The sequence below is a fragment of the Takifugu rubripes genome, chromosome 1 (genome assembly GCF_901000725.2).
Source record: "Takifugu rubripes chromosome 1, fTakRub1.2, whole genome shotgun sequence".
Taxonomy (NCBI): Eukaryota; Metazoa; Chordata; class Actinopteri; order Tetraodontiformes; family Tetraodontidae; genus Takifugu; species Takifugu rubripes.
This window is the reverse complement of record NC_042285.1, coordinates 5061893-5083603: the sequence shown is the minus strand read 5'-3', so window position 1 is coordinate 5083603 and position 21711 is coordinate 5061893. Positions and strand designations below refer to the sequence as shown.

The 21711-nt window shown below is 46.3% G+C and overlaps 1 protein-coding gene across 3 annotated transcripts in view; it reads left to right on the top strand.

The window, feature by feature from the left end:
* The window catches only part of LOC101066176 (adenosine kinase), an 82971-nt gene extending 61576 nt beyond the window's left edge, over positions 1-21395 (top strand). Inside the window, exons 8-11 of one of the 3 annotated variants that reach the window (XM_011620935.2) lie at positions 10967-11002; positions 14170-14284; positions 20263-20349; positions 20498-21395. In XM_011620935.2, the coding sequence (XP_011619237.2) occupies positions 10967-11002; positions 14170-14284; positions 20263-20349; positions 20498-20622 (363 nt within the window). In that variant the 3' untranslated portion in view covers positions 20623-21395. The remainder of the gene's footprint in view (positions 1-10966; positions 11003-14169; positions 14285-20262; positions 20350-20497) is intronic. The other 2 variants (XM_003961181.3, XM_011620974.2) reach the window with 2 other exon arrangements.
* Positions 21396-21711: the final 316 nt, after the last annotated feature.

Below are 21711 nucleotides of genomic sequence, written 5' to 3'. Positions count from 1 at the left end.
GACTGCTCATACAGTTGAGTACCGGACCTCCCATTGTGCACAAGCCAGACAAGGTTGGCGGTCATGCAGCAGTGCATGGTGAGTGACAGGCAACAGGGCCGCTTCAGCAATGCTTACACATCCAGGCTCCACCTCCCGGCTGTCCTCTCACCCCGACTTCCACCCCCCAAAGTGATGGATCAGCCCCAGCCCGCGCTGCTTTCATAACAAGTCAATGACAGTCGGGCTCATGCGGACTGACTCCTATAGCCTTGCAGAGCTTGCCATAAGGGAGAGCTAATGCGTCTGCCTGTCTCTGCTTCTCTTCCCACACTTACTGAGTCATGATACACAGATATTCAGAAACGCGCTTCAAAGCAGCTGCAAGATTTCATCGTTTTGAAATCCCCCAAAATCATTTCGGACGACCCTGAAGAATTCTCTTGCTTGTTTAGTTACTTTTTAAGAAGTTTTTATAAGGGTTTTGTTAGTGTGAACTCACTCATTTTTTTTAATCATTTGAAAACCCCCCCCACCCCCCAAAAAAAGTCAGTAGCCTCATTATTTTGGCTGCTTCTGAGGTCTACGGTGTTGCGGACCGAGTCCACTCCTGGTGACTCTGTTGTTTCTAGTGTAACCCGATCCAGCCGGTACATGTTTGAGGCCTGGCATCAGCATGCAGTCGCCGGCCTATCGGCAGCCTCGTGCTTATGTAACAGTCTCCCATCCATCCTGTAATTACTGCCTTTTTGGGGCATGGTGTAGCGTCTGCACCTTCACGGGTGGGGGTGGACGGGTTAGCGACACCGTTTCTGCATCGCCAGGGCCTCTGTGATGGTGCCGACAGAGGCACACGGAGTAGACATCAAACGCTACTTCACTTAATTGGCAACCATGTCGCAGGATAACCCGGGAACAGCGCGGGCCTAATTGAGTCCTCCTGTGCTGTCCTCCACTGACTACCTGACATGGAACCCAGGGCAATGCCTCTCCCTCATTTTAATGGCTGCAGTTAATTAGGCCTGAATGAGGGAATCATTACAGCTTTAAAAAAAAAAAAAAGCCACATTTACTTGGGCTGTTTGAGCTTCAGATTTAAACCACACAATAAGGGCAAAGGATCGCACCATTAATGGCAGATTTGTGTTGTGGACTTGTGTCAGACAAATGAAGCATTTAATAAAAGCTACATTAATGAGCCTTTTTAAAAGTGCCATTCATGTCCTTCCAATTGCTTGGTTTCCCTTTGTGTCTGCATCTATGGAAATGGTTTAAAAGCTTTTTTTTTTTTTGCCCCACAGTAATATCCAACAACCTCTTCTCTGCCATTAACATTATATACCACCCCCATACAGGAATCCTTCATGCCTTCCATTGCCGTCTTCCAATGTATTCTGCAGCTCCGTACTCAGAGGGAGCTTATTTTTATGAGTCCCAGCCCCGTCTTCAAAACCAGAGACAGCCATTGTAATTGAATACTCAATAGGTGAGCCATTTAACAAAAGTGGAAACGGCATTGGGATATGTATTAATGTGCTTAGCAGAAGCAAAAGGAGCCATCATCATTTCAATGTTCAAGCTGTTTTAAAAGAGCATTTAGCCAGCCATCTCTCCAGGCCATGAGAGCAAAATGACACGGATTTCCTTCCTCTGTAGTTTGTGTGAGTGTTCCTCGCCTAATATTTTCTACGGTTATCTGGCTTATTTTCCTATCCGTCCCTCAGCACCTCGCCCTGATCTAGGTGGAGGGAAACAAGCAGCTCCACAGAACATTACTGTCATGAAAAGCCCTTCAGGCGTCTTTGGCTTTCAGCCCTATTTTTTTCTCCATCTGCCTGCAGTGTGTGCGGGGCAGTGGGGGCTGTAATGATTTTTCCAGGACAGGCTCAAGTGGGTGTACAAGTATATAGTATATATGTGTGTCTTTCTGCTGTTAGGGATGGAAAGAAAAGGATAGGTGGAGGAGATGAGCGAGCGTCATTTCTTCGTATCATTTGTGATTCATCAGATGGCCGTTGTTTGTGTTTTAGACTCGGAGTCCTTATCTCTGAAGACAGACCCTTGACTTGTTTTTACCGGCCCTGTGACGTACGCCTCGGACGTGCGTGCTTTCTGCTGTCAGTATGTGTGTATGACGGCAGGTTCACTAAAGGCCCCTCGGGGTACGAGGGGCGCTCACAGAGCCGGGGAAAAGACTAGAGTAGGGGTAAGAATCTCCTCTTGACAGCTCACCCACATCAGCCTGGAGACGTACTTCTCAATGGTAGCTCGGGGAAAATACCTCGTCTCACTGCCTAAAACAAAGAGATGTGAGAGCCAGATTAGCGTATTACTGAAACCGTTTCCCTTTTAGGCTCTTTCTCTCTCCTTGCTGTCAGAGCTGTCTGCAGAGAACAGTGGAAGAACATGAGACATTAACCTCCGTGTGTTTATTCACAAGGCCCCACAGGCCAAGTGGGAGGACGAACAGAGAACCGTCTCTGAAGCCGGCGAAGCGGAACAATCACAACGTGTCATTGGAGGGGGAAAAAAAAAAGATACAAAGAATTAGCTGCTGCCTTTTGTGTCTTTCACAGCCAGGTTTTAATTGAATGTTCTATTTCTGTGATGAGTCAGGTGCATTCCTTTCAATGGTACATTGACCTTCAGTATGATGTACAGTCAGTGTGTCGCATGGTGAGTCACAGCGCGCATCAGCGGGAATGACTTAACACAAAAAAAGCAAATGTTTATTTGTTTTTACGGTTTGCTGGGTCCACGGAGAAAGGCTTAATAAATGAGGAAACTAAGAACTTTTCTGTCTTGTTAAATATTTCTTCTAGTCTCTGACCTTTTTAAAACAGCTGGAAATCATTCAAATCCAATTTAATTTCCCAAGTGGAACTGGACAAAGTGTGCGGACGTGTGCTGGGTGTCTGTATTACACTCAGTAGTACAATTGCAAAGGACATTTTTGACTTTAAATACTTAAATCATCAGAGCTGACAGTGGTGTTAGGCTTAAAAAAGACTTTCTAATATAAGCAATACAACATTATGTATGTTAAATCTGGAGTAACATTAGCTGACATGATTGACTTTTAGCTTGTAGCGCAATAAAGTGAGCAGTGGTGAACTTTATCGCAGAGAAATTTAACTTCTCATCAGGAGGAGGGAAGTCATACTATTCATTTCACAGATTACAGGCTCCCACAAAACTTATGAACGCTATCAATAACTTAACAAGTCCAAATAAAATGAAATTCAATGAAAAGAATCACAGTTTTCCTTCCCTCGGGTAGGAAACATTCCTCTGTTTTTTTCCTGGCCCGTCTGTTTGCTAGTAGCGGTGCTTTGGTAGCCAGCGTGGCTCCACCGGAGGAGTCCAGCTAACCACTGTAATCACGTTGCGCCCGAGCCCAACCTTGCGACTGAACCATGAAATATTCAAAAATGCCGGGGTTAAAAGCGGGGAGGGGGCTGTTTGGCAGCGGGACGTGAAACGCGAGACCATGCAGCATCTTTAACAAGGCGGCGGACAGAAACCAAGCCCGCCTGCCAACTGGGCAATGGTGCACGCTGAAGGAGAATAATCATGGATGTAAAAGATATTGTGCAGGGAGCAGATCAATAACAGCCACGTTCTTGGTGGCGCTTCCGTCACAGCGGGACAGAGCGACAATATCGGCTTGTGGCTGGAGAGGCTTGGAGAAGCTTGCGCAACGGCTGGTTTCCCATGTAATCTCCCAACCCGGGTGTGATCCCCCCCCCCCTTTTAAAACGACTGCTGACCCCTTCTATCCTCTTACACACAGAAAGTTGGCGGGAGGATTGGCCTTTGTCTACTCCTGTTTGTATTCCCACAGTCCAGGCTATACTCTCATGTTTTCCAGTGTCCTCTGGAGGACTTCCCCCGAGTCCCTCATTGTTTAAAAAAAAAACCCTCCTGGACTCGAAGACGTAATCGGAGAGCGTTATCTCCCCACCTGTGACAGTTTCCTCCATGACAGGCGCAATAAAACTTGCGGGTTTATTCTGAAATCCGCCTTGGCTCAATCAGCCTGTTGCTTCCACTCAAAGGGAAACCTACATAAATCTAAATAAGGTTGTGTGTGAACGTTAGCATCCTTGTTGACAGCCTTGCACAATCCTAAAAAATAAGCGTCTTAACTTCAATGGCCGAGTTATTTAGACAAAGCTCTCGAGTCCCCTCTGCGCACAAATGGTTCGAATTATTGCGCGAGCTTTTTTGTTCTTCCGCTTTTTTTTTCTCCTTTTTTTTTTTATCATCATCTGTTGCATGCAATACCCTCCAGAGCAGCAGGGTTTGTTTTCTATTAGGGGGTAAATAGAGCAGGCCAAATGCTCGTGTGTTTATGACACACAGGAGGGCATGGTCACTGTTCCCAACAGCTCACAGCGGAAAATAAACCGTTTGATTTCTTGACCTTTGCCTGAAGTGCATGCAAGCAAACATCTGAAGAATTCGCTGGATGGAGTCCCCGGTGCAGTTTGGATTTAATTTTAATCGGGACGTGTTGCAACAGAACCCCGTGCGCATAAACAAATCTCAAGCATCGCATGGAGACGCTGGCGAGGCAGCAGTGGGACTGAATGTACGGCGGAGGTTAAATAGGAATGACGTTGACTGTAAAGCGAATAATAGTTAACAGTTTAGTCTCAAAAGGTAACCTTGTCTTGCTTTCCATGACCCTGTGGGCGCGTTTTGATCGAATCTGACTCACTCGCTCACTGACTCACGACGTAAATAAAGAAGACAAAGCACTGTTGCTTTATCGGAAATACACCATTACCCTTTTCTTCCCACTTAAAACTAGTGGAAAGTGCACAAAAAGGATGAATGTCTCATGTGAAATAACCAGTTTATTTCAGATAATACATTTCTAAGACCTTCAGCAGCAGGTTTTAACTAGAGGGCATTTAGAGAAGTTAACACCACAAGGGCTGAACAGTTTACAGACTTGCTATTGTGGTCACAACTTTCTTTTTTTGCCAAAGCAGTTTCAAAATTAATTGTGCATATCGACCCTGAGACTGTGCCCCAAAGGGCTGCTGTCAAGACTGCAGTTTAGTTACTTTCATAAGTGAGACAAAAATAAAATATGCTTTTAAGGGGAAAAAAAAGAAGTCAATCATGATAGACCTTGACCAATCTAACTTTCAGAAAAAAGACTGATACTGAAGTAATACTAAAAAAAAAACAAATTAAAATTCATAGTTGGTGCTATTTTCCATTTTCTTATTTCTTCTTATTTTTTAATAAATGAATTAAACTAATTTTGATCCCCTTTGACTCATCAGAATCCAGTCAATAGAGAGCCCAACTGCAGCGCCAGCCGCACATTTGGAAAACATGTTTATGATGAGATGTAGAGAGATGGAATTCTAAAAGACCCGGTCAGCCAGCGTTTTCCCTGAGAGATACCAGACCCTGGAAGGCTGACCCCCTGTTCCATCCCAGATGTGAGGTGTATGATAGAGGCTTTGGCTGCTGATAAGGACATCAGGCTGATAGCTAACGCCCCCACTACAAAGCTGCTACGGCTTCTGCCCCAGCCTCCATTAGCCTCGCTGGACCGGCATGCTCGCCGCTGCTCTATCGGAGGTTACATCCTCCGTTCTGAGTCCCTTATGTAAACCCCGCGTGCCCATGCTGAGATCGGTATCGGCAGAGGTAATTACGTACCGCGCACGTTTCCGATTGTTTAACCTCTGCACCCGTGGCCTCCGGCTCTCCGTAGACCCCCCCCCCCCCCCCCCCCCCCCCCCGAGATAAACGGGCTGATGTCGGAGGCGTGTAATGGTTTGGTAAACAAAGACGCCTTTGAAATAAAGAAGAAAAATATCGGAGTGACAAATGTATCAGCGATTTATCTATTTATTTATTTTTTTTGCTATGGTAGCTGCAACACCACAAAGTCGCGACCATCTCTCACACCCTTTAGCTTGTGATATCTCTCCCATTTTCACAGCTGCAAACAAGAAAACTTTGCTGGTGTGATTGATAGAATTCACAGGAAGCTTGTTTTCATTTAACTAGTTGCTAGAGTTTGGCGCTCACGACATTTGCAGCCACAGCATCGACCTCCACGTCCCTGCAGCCGCTCTTCCATTCCCAAACAGTTAATTCCTCTCATTACATCGCCAAATGAACCTCAGAGACATTCCAGAACGTGCGCGCGAGCGTCTCTATTGTCTGACTTTCAGCACAATCGTCTCGATTTTCATCCGGCTAACGCGAAGCAGCGGAGTGACAGTCAGAGCAAGCGGAGCCACTTTGCTCACAAAAAGATCTGGATCCTTTTCTGACAACTGACAAGTTTAATAGCAGCCTACCTTCATCATAGAATTAACATTAATTAGTCAAAACTGGCATAAATTCCCGCCATGGACGTGTTTCATTTTATCCAGTTAAATCCCGGCTAAGGAAATTGTAGCTCCCGCCTAAATGTTTTGAACGCGGCTCTTTAGCAATCACGATTAGTGTCAAAGGTCAGTGCGAGGCAGGATTTTAGAGAAAAGTTTGGTCATCTGCTGTTCCTGCCGTGAGGGGATTCAAAAAAAGCTCCTTGTTGTCAATCCTTTATTGTTCCAGTTCATTCCTCGACTCCTCAGTTCAATCCCTCAGACTTCAGAGCAATGATAATCAAAGTCGGATGAACTCTCCACATATAGCAGAGCCACATTTTATTTTACAGCTCTCTATTATATAATGCACACGGACCTGAGGGGAGCAGCGGGCTTTAACAAAAGATGAAAATGAGTTCCATCCTCTGCTCTCCAGAAGGTATTGCAAATGTAAATGCTGTATCTTGCAGTAATGCACCATCTGGTTAATGCTGGACTGAGGTAAAGGCGAATAATTGACTTATTTAAGGGGTGGAAAAAAGACAAAACTCAATTTAAACTTTGCGGTTTTCATGTCTTTTTTTTTTTTTTTTGTCTCTGCTTTGCTGCGAGACATCAGGAAAATGCTGACATGAAGACAAATTTCCTTGTAATGCTTTCGGGATGGTCGAGGAAGACAAAGCCGGGCTGCAAATCCATCAGAAGCAAACCAAAAATTCTAATAAATGATGTTGAACCTGTATGATCGCACCAGCGTGCGGGGGAAATAACTGTAGAAATGAAATACTCCACTTAATGGCTCGGTAAAAGCAGAATTGAAATGCTGTCAGTCGTTGAGTAAATTCCCAAAGGCACTAAAAGCGGCATCTGGCTCTCTGGAGTACGCTGCTCGATGGGTGTTTACCCTCATGTTTGCAGCATGTCACGCCTGAGTAGCGTTCTCCGGGGAGCAACAGGAGGGCTCGGTGTCGGTGATTTATTCTTCTTAATCTGGCCCGCGCGGTGGCAGGCCACCACCTTCCCTCCGCCCTGCATATGGGAGAGCGCCGATCAGCCGCGATGATCGAATTATCAGCCCACATATCTTTGAGGTGGCAGCTTCCTGTTAAGCGGCACCTGGGGGCCGATACCCTGGAGGAGTGGAGTTTATGATCCAAAAGCCAAATTAGGGACAGTAATCGCACGGCTTTGATGAGCCATTGCTATTCCGCCCAGTGTGGGTGTACCGAAGAGTGAACCGCTCTGAAACGCTTGATTTAAATGCCAGATGTAGCGTTTACTGGACATTTATATAAGCGGTGTGACTCACCGTGGCGACGTGTTAGCGATGACATCAGCGCAGCGATGTCTTCCAGGAAATGAAGAAAGCCTGTCACAGGCCGTTTTCTTCCACTGAGTAAACTGTTTTAAACTTGAAGCACCCCCATTTATTCAGAACAATGTATTTATTTATTTACTTGAGCAGGTTAGTTGCGGTTTGGTCAAGCAAATACAGTCTTTTCGCGACCATAAGGCGCACCGGATTAAAAGGCGCAGTCTCAGTTACAAGTGCTATTTCTGTATTTAACACACATTTCTTCGTCCATTTTGGAGAAAATGTAAGACTTTTAAGTGCGCCTTATGGTGGCGAAAATACGGTACTCCTTAAGTATTGGAACGATCTTATAAATGGAGGCAATCCTCTTTTCCAGTCTGGTTCCTTTTATATTCTTAGTAGAGGGAACATGAATTATTAGGGCCAACCTGAAATATTGCTCCCTCTCTGTAACTAAATCAGGAAATGTGCAACCTCATGCGCCAGCTGCCAGAAGGACTAAAATTATTAATTACTCCATGTGTGTGCAACTGTTGGCTGGAGTGGGATTCAAAAATTTCAAATCCGAGCGGTTCCATGGGTTGTGAGTGTACTCGCCATACTGTAAAAGAAAGCGTTTTTAAACTGGACTTTGCGTGTATTTCCTGTTTCACATTGCTTGGCGAGATATTGTAGACTCGCGCCCCCCTGACTGGGCTCTGGATTATTAGCTTAAGCTCTCTAAAAATATCCCTTTGACTGTTTAAGCCTCTGACAGCAGCTACATCTCGCACATTCTGATAGCTTCATACTAACTATGGCTGCCGAGGACAGACGCGCTCAGCCCGTCCTCGTTATCCGTTACCTTGTTTTCCCGAAGAGGAGAAGGGGCCCGGCCCCATCTCTCGCCGGGAATCAGGCTCGGGTAGCATCGTGAACGGCGGGCACGCAATCGCAGCGATCTCCAAACAAACAAGATGCTTTTTTGAGCGATCGTGGAGGGGGGTGGGGATTTTGTCCAGATGTCACTTGAAGCACTTGTCATCGTGGAGACAGCTGCAGGAGCACATGGACTGTCATTTAAAAAGCACAACGTACTAAAAAAGCGCATGTCAAATATGGAACGTCCACACCGTGAACCATCAGAATTTCCAACTATTATCCTGTTGCGAAACCGTGACTTTTATTGGCTTGCGTGCGTAATCCTGGTGTTATTTACCACTCCAGTGTATTTATTACACCATTTAGCTCAGCCTAACTACCACATTTATAAATGCTGGCACCCTTAATTCATTAATCAAGTCCTGGAAGGGATTACTCTGTACACACATGACCGAGACCCTTCAGTTATCTCTTCTTCTGTACTCCCACGTGCCCTCAAACCCCCCCACCCCCCCCCCCCCACCCATACACACAGGCGTTTATTAGACCTGCTTAATAAAGCGAGAAAGAGGGAGGCGAAGGGTGCGACCGAGGTATGCGCCTCTTAACTGAACTGTTGCTATTCCAGCTTTAATTTACGTCTAGCTTCTAAACGCTAAGAGAAATTATCACCGTTTAAAAGGCTGGGCGTGCACACGCGTGAGATGCTGCAAGCTCGCCAGAGACGGAACATTGTTGCGGAGAGAAGGCAATAGGCGGTTGTAAATAGACGGAAATAAATGTGAGACCTACACACTCAATAGATTGGAAAGGGGAAGTGGGGGGGGGGGGGTAAAAGAAACTACTCCCATTTACTCATTATAGAACAGTTTCTTGGCTACAGGAGCTAATTGAATAGTCTTTCAACCTCTGAGTGTTAAAGCCATGTGGGCGAGTCAGGGGGGGAATGCCGGGGGGGTGGATTGACATATTGCTGGCGCGGAGAGGCTGATCCAAAGTGGAGAGAGCGTGAGGCCTTCCCTCAGGGACCAGTAACCTTATTGTTCCATGTCATCTCCTCCTCCTCTCTTTGAGGACCAGGTTGTCAACCTCTCCCCAAGGTCAGGCAAACACCAGCCCCCCCATCTGCCCATAATTGGATTATTTAGAATCATAGCAACAACTTATTGCCCTGTCTGGGGTCAGAAGTGGCCTCGGCACACAGGGGGGTAGATGGGGGGGGGTCTGTCATGATTTGTGGCTTCCTTGTCCCACTTTAAATGGTTAAACTCAGTTTCTCTGGAGGTAGATGCTTCTTTTTTGCCACTCATGTGTCCAGTTTTCATGATGAACTTTCCCTTGTAAACGAGCCCACGAGCTAATTTCCGCTGTCATTGTTCCCCGTTCCTCCTGTAGGTGTCGCCCAAACCAACTCGCTCGCGCCAAAGCGCTGCTCATCGCAACTTTGGATTCGCTGCAGCCGCTAAAGCCCGTTCCACCCCGAGCGCGTCAGAGGGAATCAAACAGATGGCGGTCCGGCCCGTTCGCTTTAAATAACGCAACTGTCAATGTTAGGAATGCTTTAATGTCTTCAAATACGAGATCTATATTTACAGTACACATGCGAGGGGGATCTTAATCCAAAACATTCAAGATTTAAAGCGTTACCTGATTTGAAAACAAAAATAACCCAAACCCCATAGTATTTAAGACACCTTCGCACAGCATGAGGCTGCGTTGACCTTTGACCTCTAAAGTTCGTAGACCTTTGGACCACATCTATCATGGGCATAATGGATAACAATCTACAATATTCTGATTGAGGTCTTTATATAAGCTTGTAATGACAGTGACCTTTGACCTCTAAAGTGCATCACTCTCATCCCCCCCTCCCCTACACACACACACACACACAAACACACAAAATGAATTCCAGAAATGGTAAATTCACACGCAAGGTGCGCATTCACCTATGGGTGCAGTGACCTTGACCTTTGATCACATGACGTCCAGAAAAGTTCCGTGCCTTGCGCCGCCCCCTTCCGCTGGAGCGTTGGTGCAAACGCTTCCTGAAGGCAGCCCAAATCCGAGATGGCAGGATAAGACCGGGTATTAGTGTCTGAAAGTGCAGCAGGTAGGAGACAAAAGAAGCATATGGTGGGCGTAGAATCCCTGCAGTGCTGGGGATTCCCACACACCTGAACGCATTCATGGCTTCAGTGGTGGTTTTCTGGCTGGAGGCTGACTGGGTGCTAGCGTATGCTGCTGCGGGAAGATGAGATGATGTGGGGGCGATAGATTTAATGGGTGGGCTGCATGCCTGTTAAATCAGCAGTCAGAGGAGCAACACTAACTCGGGTTACTTGTTCTCAAGTGACATGGCTGCACATGTGACAAAGCCAGTGAGATGTCTTCATGTCAAGCTTGGAGTATGACTGTAATTAACCTGTGTATGTGTGTGTGTGTGTGTGTGTATCTTTTACAGGAGGCGGCTACATTTGCCAAAGAGCTAGGCTTTGAGGTGAGTTGACCAGCAATTGCACACTAAACAGATCCTAAAGGTTTATTTTTGCTGATAATGAAGTTCTTTTTGGACAGTGATTGATGTGCTATTATACTCTCCAGGCCTTGCAGCAGTTGCTATGGAAACCTGGCAGTCGTCATGGTTTCTTTGTTCAGCCAGCTCTCTGTTATGACGCACTCTGCTAGGTCTGCACCCAACATCGCCTACAGATGTTATTTATTGAATTTTGAAAAGCCTCTTGGGAAGCTGAGAAGTTGGGCACGGTTTCAAGCCTTTCTCTGCAGGCTCGGGGCTCATCAGGTTGTCTGGTTAAACCCCCCCCCCCCTCTCATTATCTTCATTGCACTCGGGGAGGACCCTCTATGTCTTCCCTCCGCTGTTTTAGCACAGCAGCTCGCTGAATCACACCGCCGTCGCCGTCTTTTTGAACCGCAGCCACCTGTGTTTTTACACTATAGAAATGAAAATTACAGAGCCGCTACCTCATCAAACGCACTCTACGTTTTATGGCTCCAGCCTCTCCAGCGGGAAGGGGAGCGATCCCTCGCTAAAAAGGAAAACGTTCTGCATTTTGTATGTCCCTCGCGCTGCTTTTTTAGAAGGTGAAATCAAAAACACAAAATAGCCGCCGTGTGAGGTTTTCTTTTTATTTATTTATTTATTTATATTTCCACCCCCCCCCCCTTCAAATGGGCTCAGGTATTTCAAATGCTGTCTCTCTTTCAGAGGCAGAGCTGCCTCGGATATGGCTCTGCACTGTGTGAATAATTGTCATCCAGAATCACTAACGGTGTGATCAGCGTGACTGGAATAGAAATGCATTCCTGATGGCGGTGACAGGTTTAAGAGAGGAGAAGGGATGAAGGCGGGAAGGAGAGGAGGAGGAGGGGGGGGGCTCCAGTCGCAACGGTGGGGGCTTTCGCTTGGAAAAAAAAAAAAAACACGCACCAAAAGGGCAAAATTGAGACTCCTAGTTGTTACAGTTCTTTGACATTTTCCATGTCAACCCGATTTGCCAGAACACTCTGGGAAATTGCATTAGATGAATGTGATTTCTCAGATAACATCAGTGCTGTGCACAATACTGCGTTTTTGATGGATGGCAGTTGGTTTGTTTTATCCTCATCACCCTCTCAGGGCAATTTTGCTTGGCTTTATTGCGCAAATGTACTCTGACAGAGGTGGACTCTTTGAAAATACACGTGCAGCGCGCCAAAGTCTTTGGAACTTTGTTTCAGCAAAGGCTGAGGGTGGTGATGAGTTCAAACTCGCTAGCAGAAGCTACAACCAAACCTGATGTGGTACAGATTTAGCCTGGAAAGGCTACACCCGATGATCTGTTCCCCGTCGGTGGCCCAAGCGTGTCATTCGGAAAGTGCAACACTTGTGCTTTCCAGCCAGAGTTCCTCTCATCTCTGACAGCTTTCCAGCAAGTTTCCAAAATTATTACAGATCTGCTCGTGATTCTTACTTTAGCTGTACGCGGTACCTGCAGAGTTCTCTCCATTTATGGGCTGTTGGCAGAAAAAAAAGCATTTTATTCTTCCTTTTGTGTTTATTTTTTCTATTATCTTTCAGTAAATCATAGTTTAAGCCGCCTGTTTACAGCTCAAGCAGAGACCTTAGCTTTAATGCCAAAGGGTAATTTAAAGTCATTAAAGGTCCCGTCATTAGTCAGCGAGGCCTCTCTGACCACGCTGAACCGCTGCCGATCAGGCTTCATATGTATTCCGTATTATTGGTTTATGGATAATTAACAAAAGCCTAATAATACAAAAATGTTTCCTTTAAGTGCTTGAAGAAGTGTTTGTGCAGCAGCTCTAATTGAATCTGTGTCTAGCTGTGCTTCTCAAACAGCCTGCAGGGAAGACGATCGTTTCGCTGCAGCGCCAACTCAAAAGCGCTATTTAGCACCATTCCAAAACCATTACACCCATCAGCCTGTTAATGCAAGCCTAATCGGTTACAGGGCACTTGTAAATATTGTCATGAGATGAAGTCAGTCGACCCCCTCCTTTGCCAGTTGATGCTTCCCGTTTGCTTTATTTCGCAAGGCAGCGACTCAGGTGAGTTTGCGAGCGTGTCGCCGTGTGTGTAGCCGCTGCCTTCCAGCTCCTAAAGCCGGGGAGAGCTTTTTATTTCCTGTTAGTGATCATAAAACCAAAGGGCGACAATGTGTCAAAGCCTTGTGTGGTTTTGCGTTGAGTCTCCGGAGGGGTGCTTGTGGTTACGTCCAGTCACAGTGACAAATTGTCCTTTTTTTATTTTCTAATACCATCGGGCTGCTAACAACCACTGTATTAACCTCACCATTAGCACTTACTTAGAGTGTTACACCCATTTTTCTGCAGCCCAAGGTCTCCCTGGACCTCTCAGGGATGATTAAAGGACATTTGGGAAGCATTTAGAGGCGTTAAAGCTCATTGGTGTGAGTGAACCAGCATGGCTGGTGATATTGGAGCCTATCTCTCTGATTACTCCCATAACCCCAGTATTTGCTCTCCCCGAAGGTGCTCCAGCGTTAGCTTTGATACAAACGCTAAAGGCGCCCGTGACCCTTAATGCCACCTCTTCGCTGTGCCTTATTACAGAAAAGCCCGGTCCGCTCCACTGCAGGGCCACGATAAAGACATTTATCGTACATCGTGATGAGTTAATAATAAAGTAGCACTGACAGGTGTGGGTTTTTTTTCCTTTTTTATCCCTTTGATGATCAAAGGCAAGCACTCCGGAGAGTTCTGTCGTCTCCAGGCGAGAATATCCATTCTGTGCAGATGCTGGGGAGAGATGGCCTGTTTCAGGAAAAGGATGATACACACTCTACCTATCCCCGCAGCTCACAGACGTAGTCGCGCTTTATCTGACAGCAGCGTATCTTCACATGCTTATTTTCATCTCACTAAGGGACTGTGAGATTCTAATATTTTACAGCTCCCCCATATATACATGGAAACACACTTCACCGCTCCCGCTGATCTTTCTTTAAGCCGTTTCAGGGCCCCATCTGGTCTGATTCATCCGCCAGGCACACGAAACGTCGACATCACTCTATTAAAATAGGGATTTTTGTGGTTTGTTTTTCCCTTTTTGATCAACTAAAGGAAATTGGGTCCACTCATTTTAACGCCCTTGTTTTTATTTGTTTTACTTGGTCGTTTTCACAGACTGACGACATCGGAGAGATCGCTAAGAAGACCCAAACTCTTCCCAAGGCGAACACAAAGAGGCAGCGAGTGGTGGTCTTCACCCAGGGCAAGGATGATACCGTGGCAACCGTCGGTAGGCCGGTCTTCTTCTGAAGCACCACTTCAACCGTTCCCAACTTTGGCCCCTTTTTGGAAATGTTCAGCCTTCACCTAAACCTTCTACAGCATCTCTGAACCGCAGAGCGCAGCTTTAAATAGACGCTAGATGGCTGAGCGAAGAAAGCCAAACACTATCAGTGATTTCTTTGAAGTTAACCTGCAGTATTGACACCAGATGTTTTAAGAAAAAAGGGAGAAAAAAAAAACCAAACAGCGTTCGCGCTACATTCTGTCATTTCAGAGCAAAAAAGAAATGTGGGGGATGCAAAAAGCCGGAATTGATTTGCCAAGCACTTCTAACTTTGTCTTGGACAGACTCCAGGGCAGTCCTCAGCAATTTTTAATGCTTCATCTCTCACATCCTGGCCCCTTCCCCCCCCCCCCCCCCCCCCCGCAAAATGCCTGCAGAGTGACCTTGAGGAGACGGTTGACCGTGTTGGTCCACAAATCAATCCAATTCCCTTTGATTCGGGACACATCGGTAAGCGGGACATTAAAGGACAGTGTCATCACATCCGGGCAGGGGTTGCAGGTTCGAGCTGCGCGGCGAGAAACGGCGGGTTTCCAATTACAGCCGTGGGGGGGGGGGGGGGGCTATGGCTCTGTTTAGAGCCACGGGGCGTCTCTCTTCTTTGCCCTTAGCGCTCAGGAAAGTGACACGCGGGGCGAGATGTACTCAGGTAGAGACGCCAGGGTATCACTCATGGCCGGGACGGCGGCCGGGCGCAGCTGCTGCAGGGCTGTTAGCGCCGTAGGACGCCGCCTTCACACGTGTCCAAGGTCCTCGCTTTCATTTCAGAATCAGAATTTATGAGCTCAGCTGACAGGATGAAACAATCAATAGTTCTTATCTTAGTGTAATAAAAGGAAGAGGTGCCTTTAATTGCTGTTTCTATATAAAGGACAGATAAAATAACATCATTTGATACGGCGGCGACAAACCCCGCAGAGCTCCACAAGGGCTTATTTAGCGCCTTTTAAGTCTTTATTTTGGTTTTACGGGCCGCGACTTCTACGTTTTTCGGTTCAAATCTTGTCAGCATTGTTTACAGCTGCGGCCAACAGCTGCAAACGGCGATAAAGCTGCGATAACCCCCCCCCGCACATATATTATTGCTCAACCAGCGGCAGAGTTGGCGACGAGCTGGCGGACATAGCGGAGCACTAAAACGCCAGATATTTTCCTCCGGAGTTGACAAAGAAGGAAAACAAAGCGGAGAGGAGAGAGACGTACTTTGATGCATCAGGATCACACAGAGGTTAAAGTGATGCTCGCGCTGGATCTGCCTCTTGTGGAAATAAGACCAGGTTACTATGGTAACTTGGTTGTAAAGCTGCTTGATATGCTCATCACTCTATCGGTATATAGTATATTTACTGTACGATATGGTTTTTTTGTTCTTTTTTACAATGATTGTGGTAATTTCGGTGAATCCAGATTGTTGCGTTAACTCGGGAATTCCGGGAAGGATTTCCTTCTGCAAAAGTTCGGGAGGGATCTTCAAGCGGGGCCGAAGAAAGGGGGGGATCCATCCATCGCACCGGACGCCACGGATCATTCGCTCGTTTCTGGTGGCCCCAGCAGGAAGCCGGAGCCGCGCGACCCCGTGAACTTACACGCCGAACGCGGGCGAGATGAAAGACGGCGCGTTTCAGATGTCGCCCACAAAGGCAAACACGGCAAATGTCACTGACTGCGCTGTCATCGCGGCGGAGCGCTTACAGTAGCGGCGGCGCGGGAAAATGGGCGCGCGCCCGCCAGCCAAATAAATGTCAACGTAAAAAACGGAATTAAAGATTTTCATTTCCCAGAGGCGGCGCTCTAATAAACTTGATCTCTCATTTTGTTTGCAATTTGTCCTCCTGTCAGGATTTGATCATTTGCCAGCCTCTGTGTGTCATGTTAAACCATTTTATAGTGATTAAAGATGGGAGAATGCCTTCCCCCGTGGTGCACTTCTCCAAAAAGAGACGTCAGTTTGCTATTGTTCTCCCCCCCCGCTCCTGCCCTTCATCTGGCGCCTTTCATCACACCGACGCTTCAAACGTGCCTTTTAAGAGCCAGGGGTGCAGGGAAATGGACCTTTATTTAGCTGCCACTGACACTGCTGAAGCACGCTGGGGTTTTGCTTACACGGCCGTTACAGCGGCGATTAAAAGCGCGCCGCCCGGAGCTTTATCCGCGGGGGGATCTGATAAACGATCAATCGGTTGATAAGGACTTGATAAACCCTGACTCGGCGCCTCGGCGAGGCCCTCGTGGGAGCCCAACACCTCATCTGTTAGCATAAATAATAGCTTAATCAAATGAAGTAAGAAATATCGATTTGGGGGCAGGAAGGTCTTTTTTTTTTGTATTTTTAAGCAACTTTACTTGTAATTAGATTAAACGTTGCAGAATGACTGAACGATCCAAAACGGGATGTTTATAGTCTCCACTTCTTGACAGACTAAGTCCATTAACATTCAGCAGCGTGACAAAGGCCACCTTTCTTTTCCCTGGGCAGCTCGCATTCAAGTGTTTTCCTTCATGACTCTGAAAGGATATTGGCTGGCAGGGATCGTTTTTGCCTGTGGTTCCAGTCAGACCCCAACCCAATATCAGTTGTGAGTAAAGACACCGGTTGCGACAGTCAAACAGATTTTCAACGTCAACTCCTGACCTGTCGCGTTTGCCAAGAAAGCGGGAATGCCGTTTGGCTGGAAAACAGAAAGAAACGTCCCAGAAAAAAGAAGGTCTCTCACACCTAAAAGTGCCGCTCAGTCCGTTAGCTCGCCGCTATTAAGCTCATTCAACTTTTACCACTGTAGGTTCGTCAAGATGCGTGACAGGATCACAGCTATTGAAATTTTAACGAACTAAAGAATAATCCCAGACTCTGCTCCGTGCGCTCCTTTTCCAATAAAGCCAAGGTGGTTTCATTTTCATTATTTTCTATTTTTCTTCACGGGAGAGCTTCGTCTCCGTCTGTATTGTGCCGCGACTTGGCATTGTTTAAAAGAATGGCGCGTAATAAAGAGCTTCGCCGATACCCGTCGCAAAGAAATCCGTAAATTTAATCACCACCATTCAACAGTTGTAATGAGGGAATTATGAAAAGCGAATTAACAAAAGCACATAATTATTGCTTGAGCGTCTGAGTTTCCTCAAAATCCGGAGCTATTTCTCGGCCTTTGTTGCGGGTTACCTGTCAAACTACACTCCCACGTGTTCACCAACACCAATCTGCTTCCTGACTCCCGTTGTCGAAGCTGCAGGAATATGTTGGCGTTAAAAACAGAGTTCCAGCGCTGCTTTATCGATCCAAAATAATGTTGCCAGGCTCATTACAGCCGCCCGTGAATCGACTTGAGCAGTTTTTTTTTTTTAACACAGGCCAGTAACAACAGTCAGACTATTTCCCCCCAGTTTTTTTTCTTCTTCTTCTTCTTGAATTGTACTTTTTGCCAGTTGGATCTGATCCCGAGGGCTGGAGAACAAGACCGGCTGTAACCCGAGTCAATGCGTCACTCAAATTTGATAATTTGCATTAATGAGGTTATGTGAACTTCCCCACAGCGGCGGAGAACAAACTCGTGTTGACAGCTTTGATGAGAAAAACCCCCTTAAAACGCCGTTCCAACGGTTCTGTCCAGCAGACCAGACCGCCCACACAGAACTCATCAGTTACACCTATTAGTCTGTTTGGACACTTTGTCTCATTCATTTCTGCGGTGTGTTTTTAGCTAGGTGTGAGAGTGACTGCGTGTACCTGTCGATCAGACTTTGCATGCTACGTTGAGTTGCCTGTACATCTGCAGGCTTTTAAGAAAAAATGTGAATTAATTGTAGTTTATTTTGGGGCATTCAGTCGCATCGGCCCATTTGGGCTTATCCCATTTTTGACAATCGTCAGAATTTACTAGATAAATGACATGACAGAGCCAGTATGGACGGCTAGCATCACTGGGACCATCACTGGGAGCCCCGTAATGTCAGGTTGTATCAGAGTCGGAGTGATTTGGTCCACTGGGGAAATGCCCAGCAAGTCCAAGGTTGCTTGTTAGCGAGCTGGCTAGTTTGGAGTGCTAGCATGCTAACAGCACATCACAAAAAACAAGACTAGTGGTAGAAGTGAAACATTTGACCTTATAATTACATGTTATGGATTCAACATCTGGAAATCATACACTTCATGATGCTCCACGACGTATTGAGTTATTTCACCCTGAAATAACTTGGCTGAAGCCAAGCTAATGTACGTTTCTTATAACTGGGATACAATTTCTCCATTCAAATGGAGACTGGTGAAGATATGTTTTTTACGTGAATTTGGCTCAGAGCAGTTCCAAATTATGCTGCAGTGGCAGTTCTTCTGTGGGGAAACTTCGAATTTGGACGAGATTGTTTCCTGGAAGACCGGTTTGAGTGACAAACGTGGAAAAGGAAACCTGCCAAAGAGCAAATGAGGCATGACGGAAGATTAAATAACAGCCATTTAATTTCCCTCGAATTTAAAATGACTCGGTTAAGGATCCAAATCCCGAACTCGCGGGTCTATGCTAGGACCGGCGGATGGCAGAGACCAACATCTGTTTATGAGACGAGCGACCCGGTTTGAAAATCGCAGCAAGGCGCGTCGGCCCTTCTTCAGGGAACGACAAACGCGTTCACAGTTGCGACCACTCCGGTTCCTCGGCCGTGCTGAGCAAGTGCAGTGGTTTCTAAGCGTGACTACATTTAATGATTAGCACGTTTTCCATCACAGTTAATCGTTTTAAGGGGGAGGAGGATTCTTCTCCTGTAGCTTAATTATGTGAAGTCGTTACGCTGCTAATTAGCTGATCCTAACAGGATTCTCCTCTTATTGGAGTTTGTTATCGTTGTGACAATCACCAGCTTTCCATTTCCAAAAGGAAATGCCTTTATTCACACCGCCGGCCTCACCGGGGGCCTCGGCGTTGCTTTGCTGCGGGTCAGAGATGCATTCAGGGTATTTTCGGAGCTGTGGCGGAGCATCGGCAGCAGGGATGTTCTGTGACCCATTGTTGCGTTCGCAGGAAGCCTCATTAAGCAACTTTTTGGTGCTTTTTCTCCCCCTCCTCGCTAAACCTCATCCCTTCTTCTCAATAAGAGGTCTGTCAGCCTGCTCGGGCTCCTTTTATCCACATGTCAGTCTCCACCTTCGCGGCGGTTCACGTCTGCACCAGAGACCTCGGGTTGTTTGAAGCTCGCGTGTGCGGTTTAGATTTTTCTGACATAAGTTGTTGATTTAATGTCACTCCACACCTCCAGACTTTGTCATCTGGTGGATTTTTGTCCCCCCACCACCCTCCTCCTTCCTCTCCTTTAAACTGGAAGACTTTGAAGCGCATATGCTACTGATAATTGGAGCAACATAATCGGCTGAAGACAATAAAGAACCCCTCATTTAATAGATTCCGTTTTAAACTGACAACTGTTTCTAATTCCTCCCAGCGTTCGCTTAAACCTTTAGATATAGTGATTTTTTATTTATTTTTGTTTTCCGCTCAACATTGACTAAACTGTTGCTTCTGGAAATTTCACGCATGCAGCTCCGTGACGCGTCCTTATTTCATTTAAGCAAAAATATTTGGTCATATTGGGTAAAATAAAATAAAAATGTTGATGGGAATCGGTCACGATATCTTATGTTAACTTGAGCTTAATGCTACAATAACAAAGGGAAGGTTGTATTTTTTACCAACAGGGTTGTTTATTACCTTGTTCGTACTCGTCATGCTGTCGCCTTACACGGGTTAATTTGCAGGATTGAATGACTGAATGTGCAAAATATGGAAATACATCATAATCCCCTGTTTATTTTACCGTGAGTTGTCGCCTTCTAGCGTGAAAAGAATCATTTTTGACGTTAAATCTGTCAAATTAGCCGTTTAACGGGAGTTTTGAGAGGACTGCAGTTAACAGGCGCCATGTTTCTTGACCCGTAGGTGACAGGGCGACCATGTTCCCAGTCCTGGACATCGACCAGAATGACATCGTGGACACAAACGGAGCCGGAGACGCCTTTGTGGGAGGTACCGATGGGAAAAATCTCCTTCTGCGCACGATTCCGGTTAACTTTTGATAGCAGCTAGCATTGTAGCGAAGCCCTTTGTTAGCCTTTTATGAGCGCGGCGTTTACCCGGCTGTTTGTGGCTGACCTCTCCTCTGCTGTCTTCCCAGGATTCCTCTCCGCATTGGTCCAAGAGCAAGTGCTGGAGGAGTGCATCCGAGCCGGACACTACGCCGCCAACATCATCATCAGACGGGTCGGCTGCACCTTCCCAGAGAAACCAGACTTCCACTGATGCACCCGAGCTCCTACAATGTGATCTTTTTACACAACGTCACCTGTAAATGCCTCTTCTGGACTTTACAAACCTTTTTTTTTTTTTTTTTTTTACTGGGACAAAGCACTGCAGCATTTATGAACCTTCAATAAACTCAGAGGTTTTAATACGATTCAGTACCGCAACCAAATGTTGAAATGCTCTTTTCAAAGGTGCATAATTGTGACCCAACACTCCGCGGCATTTAACTGCCAACTCGACCCGTTTTAATGAGGTAGATATTCAGGAAATCCACTCTTAATAACAAGCTGCGAATATGGGTTTAATGATTATCATGTGATTCTTTCTGTGATGTCTTGGTCATTGGCGTGAGGAACGGGTCAGTCCCGGAGATTCTGGATACGTTTAACGTACGTTTGTGTGGACACTTTCGCGTTTTCCTCGAGAAGTCATTAATATTGATGCTAATGGAGACCCTGACCCAAGAAAAAACAAATAAGAGGGAACATTTCTCAAACCATTCCTGCTGCACTAATCATTTCTATCTCCTACTGGTGCTCATGCTGATTATTTTCCAAACAATTACGGCTCTGCCAAGAAACTGCTAATACGCTATTTCAGTCTGAGCTATCAGCTGGCAGCGTATGACACAGAATCGGCGTTTTTATTTCGAGATGCTGACATCGTGGGTCACAAAGATGTGTGTTGAGACCTCTTCTAAACACCTGATGGTTGTGAAAATGTACGATTTTGTCCGAACGCGCCAAAATACACAATGTTGCAACACAGGATTTGGTGAATTTTCTGATTATTCAATCAGCCAGAGGCTCTCTCATGCTAATCACCTTTAGCCAAAACACCCTTCATTACAGGGAGGAGAGTGCTGGGGGGGTGTGTGCAGGGCCGGTCTGGTGTTCTGGCTCCACTTCCGTGCCTTTCTGGGCCCTAACTGGACTCCTGGGGTCTGGACTCGCTCTGTGCTGCTACAGGAGATCATTTCTCTCAGTTAAGGGATTAGCGGTTGCTCTTCTCGGCGATCATTAGAGGGACGTGAAAATTAGGCTGATCCTTTGTACCCAGCTGTGCCGTCACTGGATGGGGGAGGTT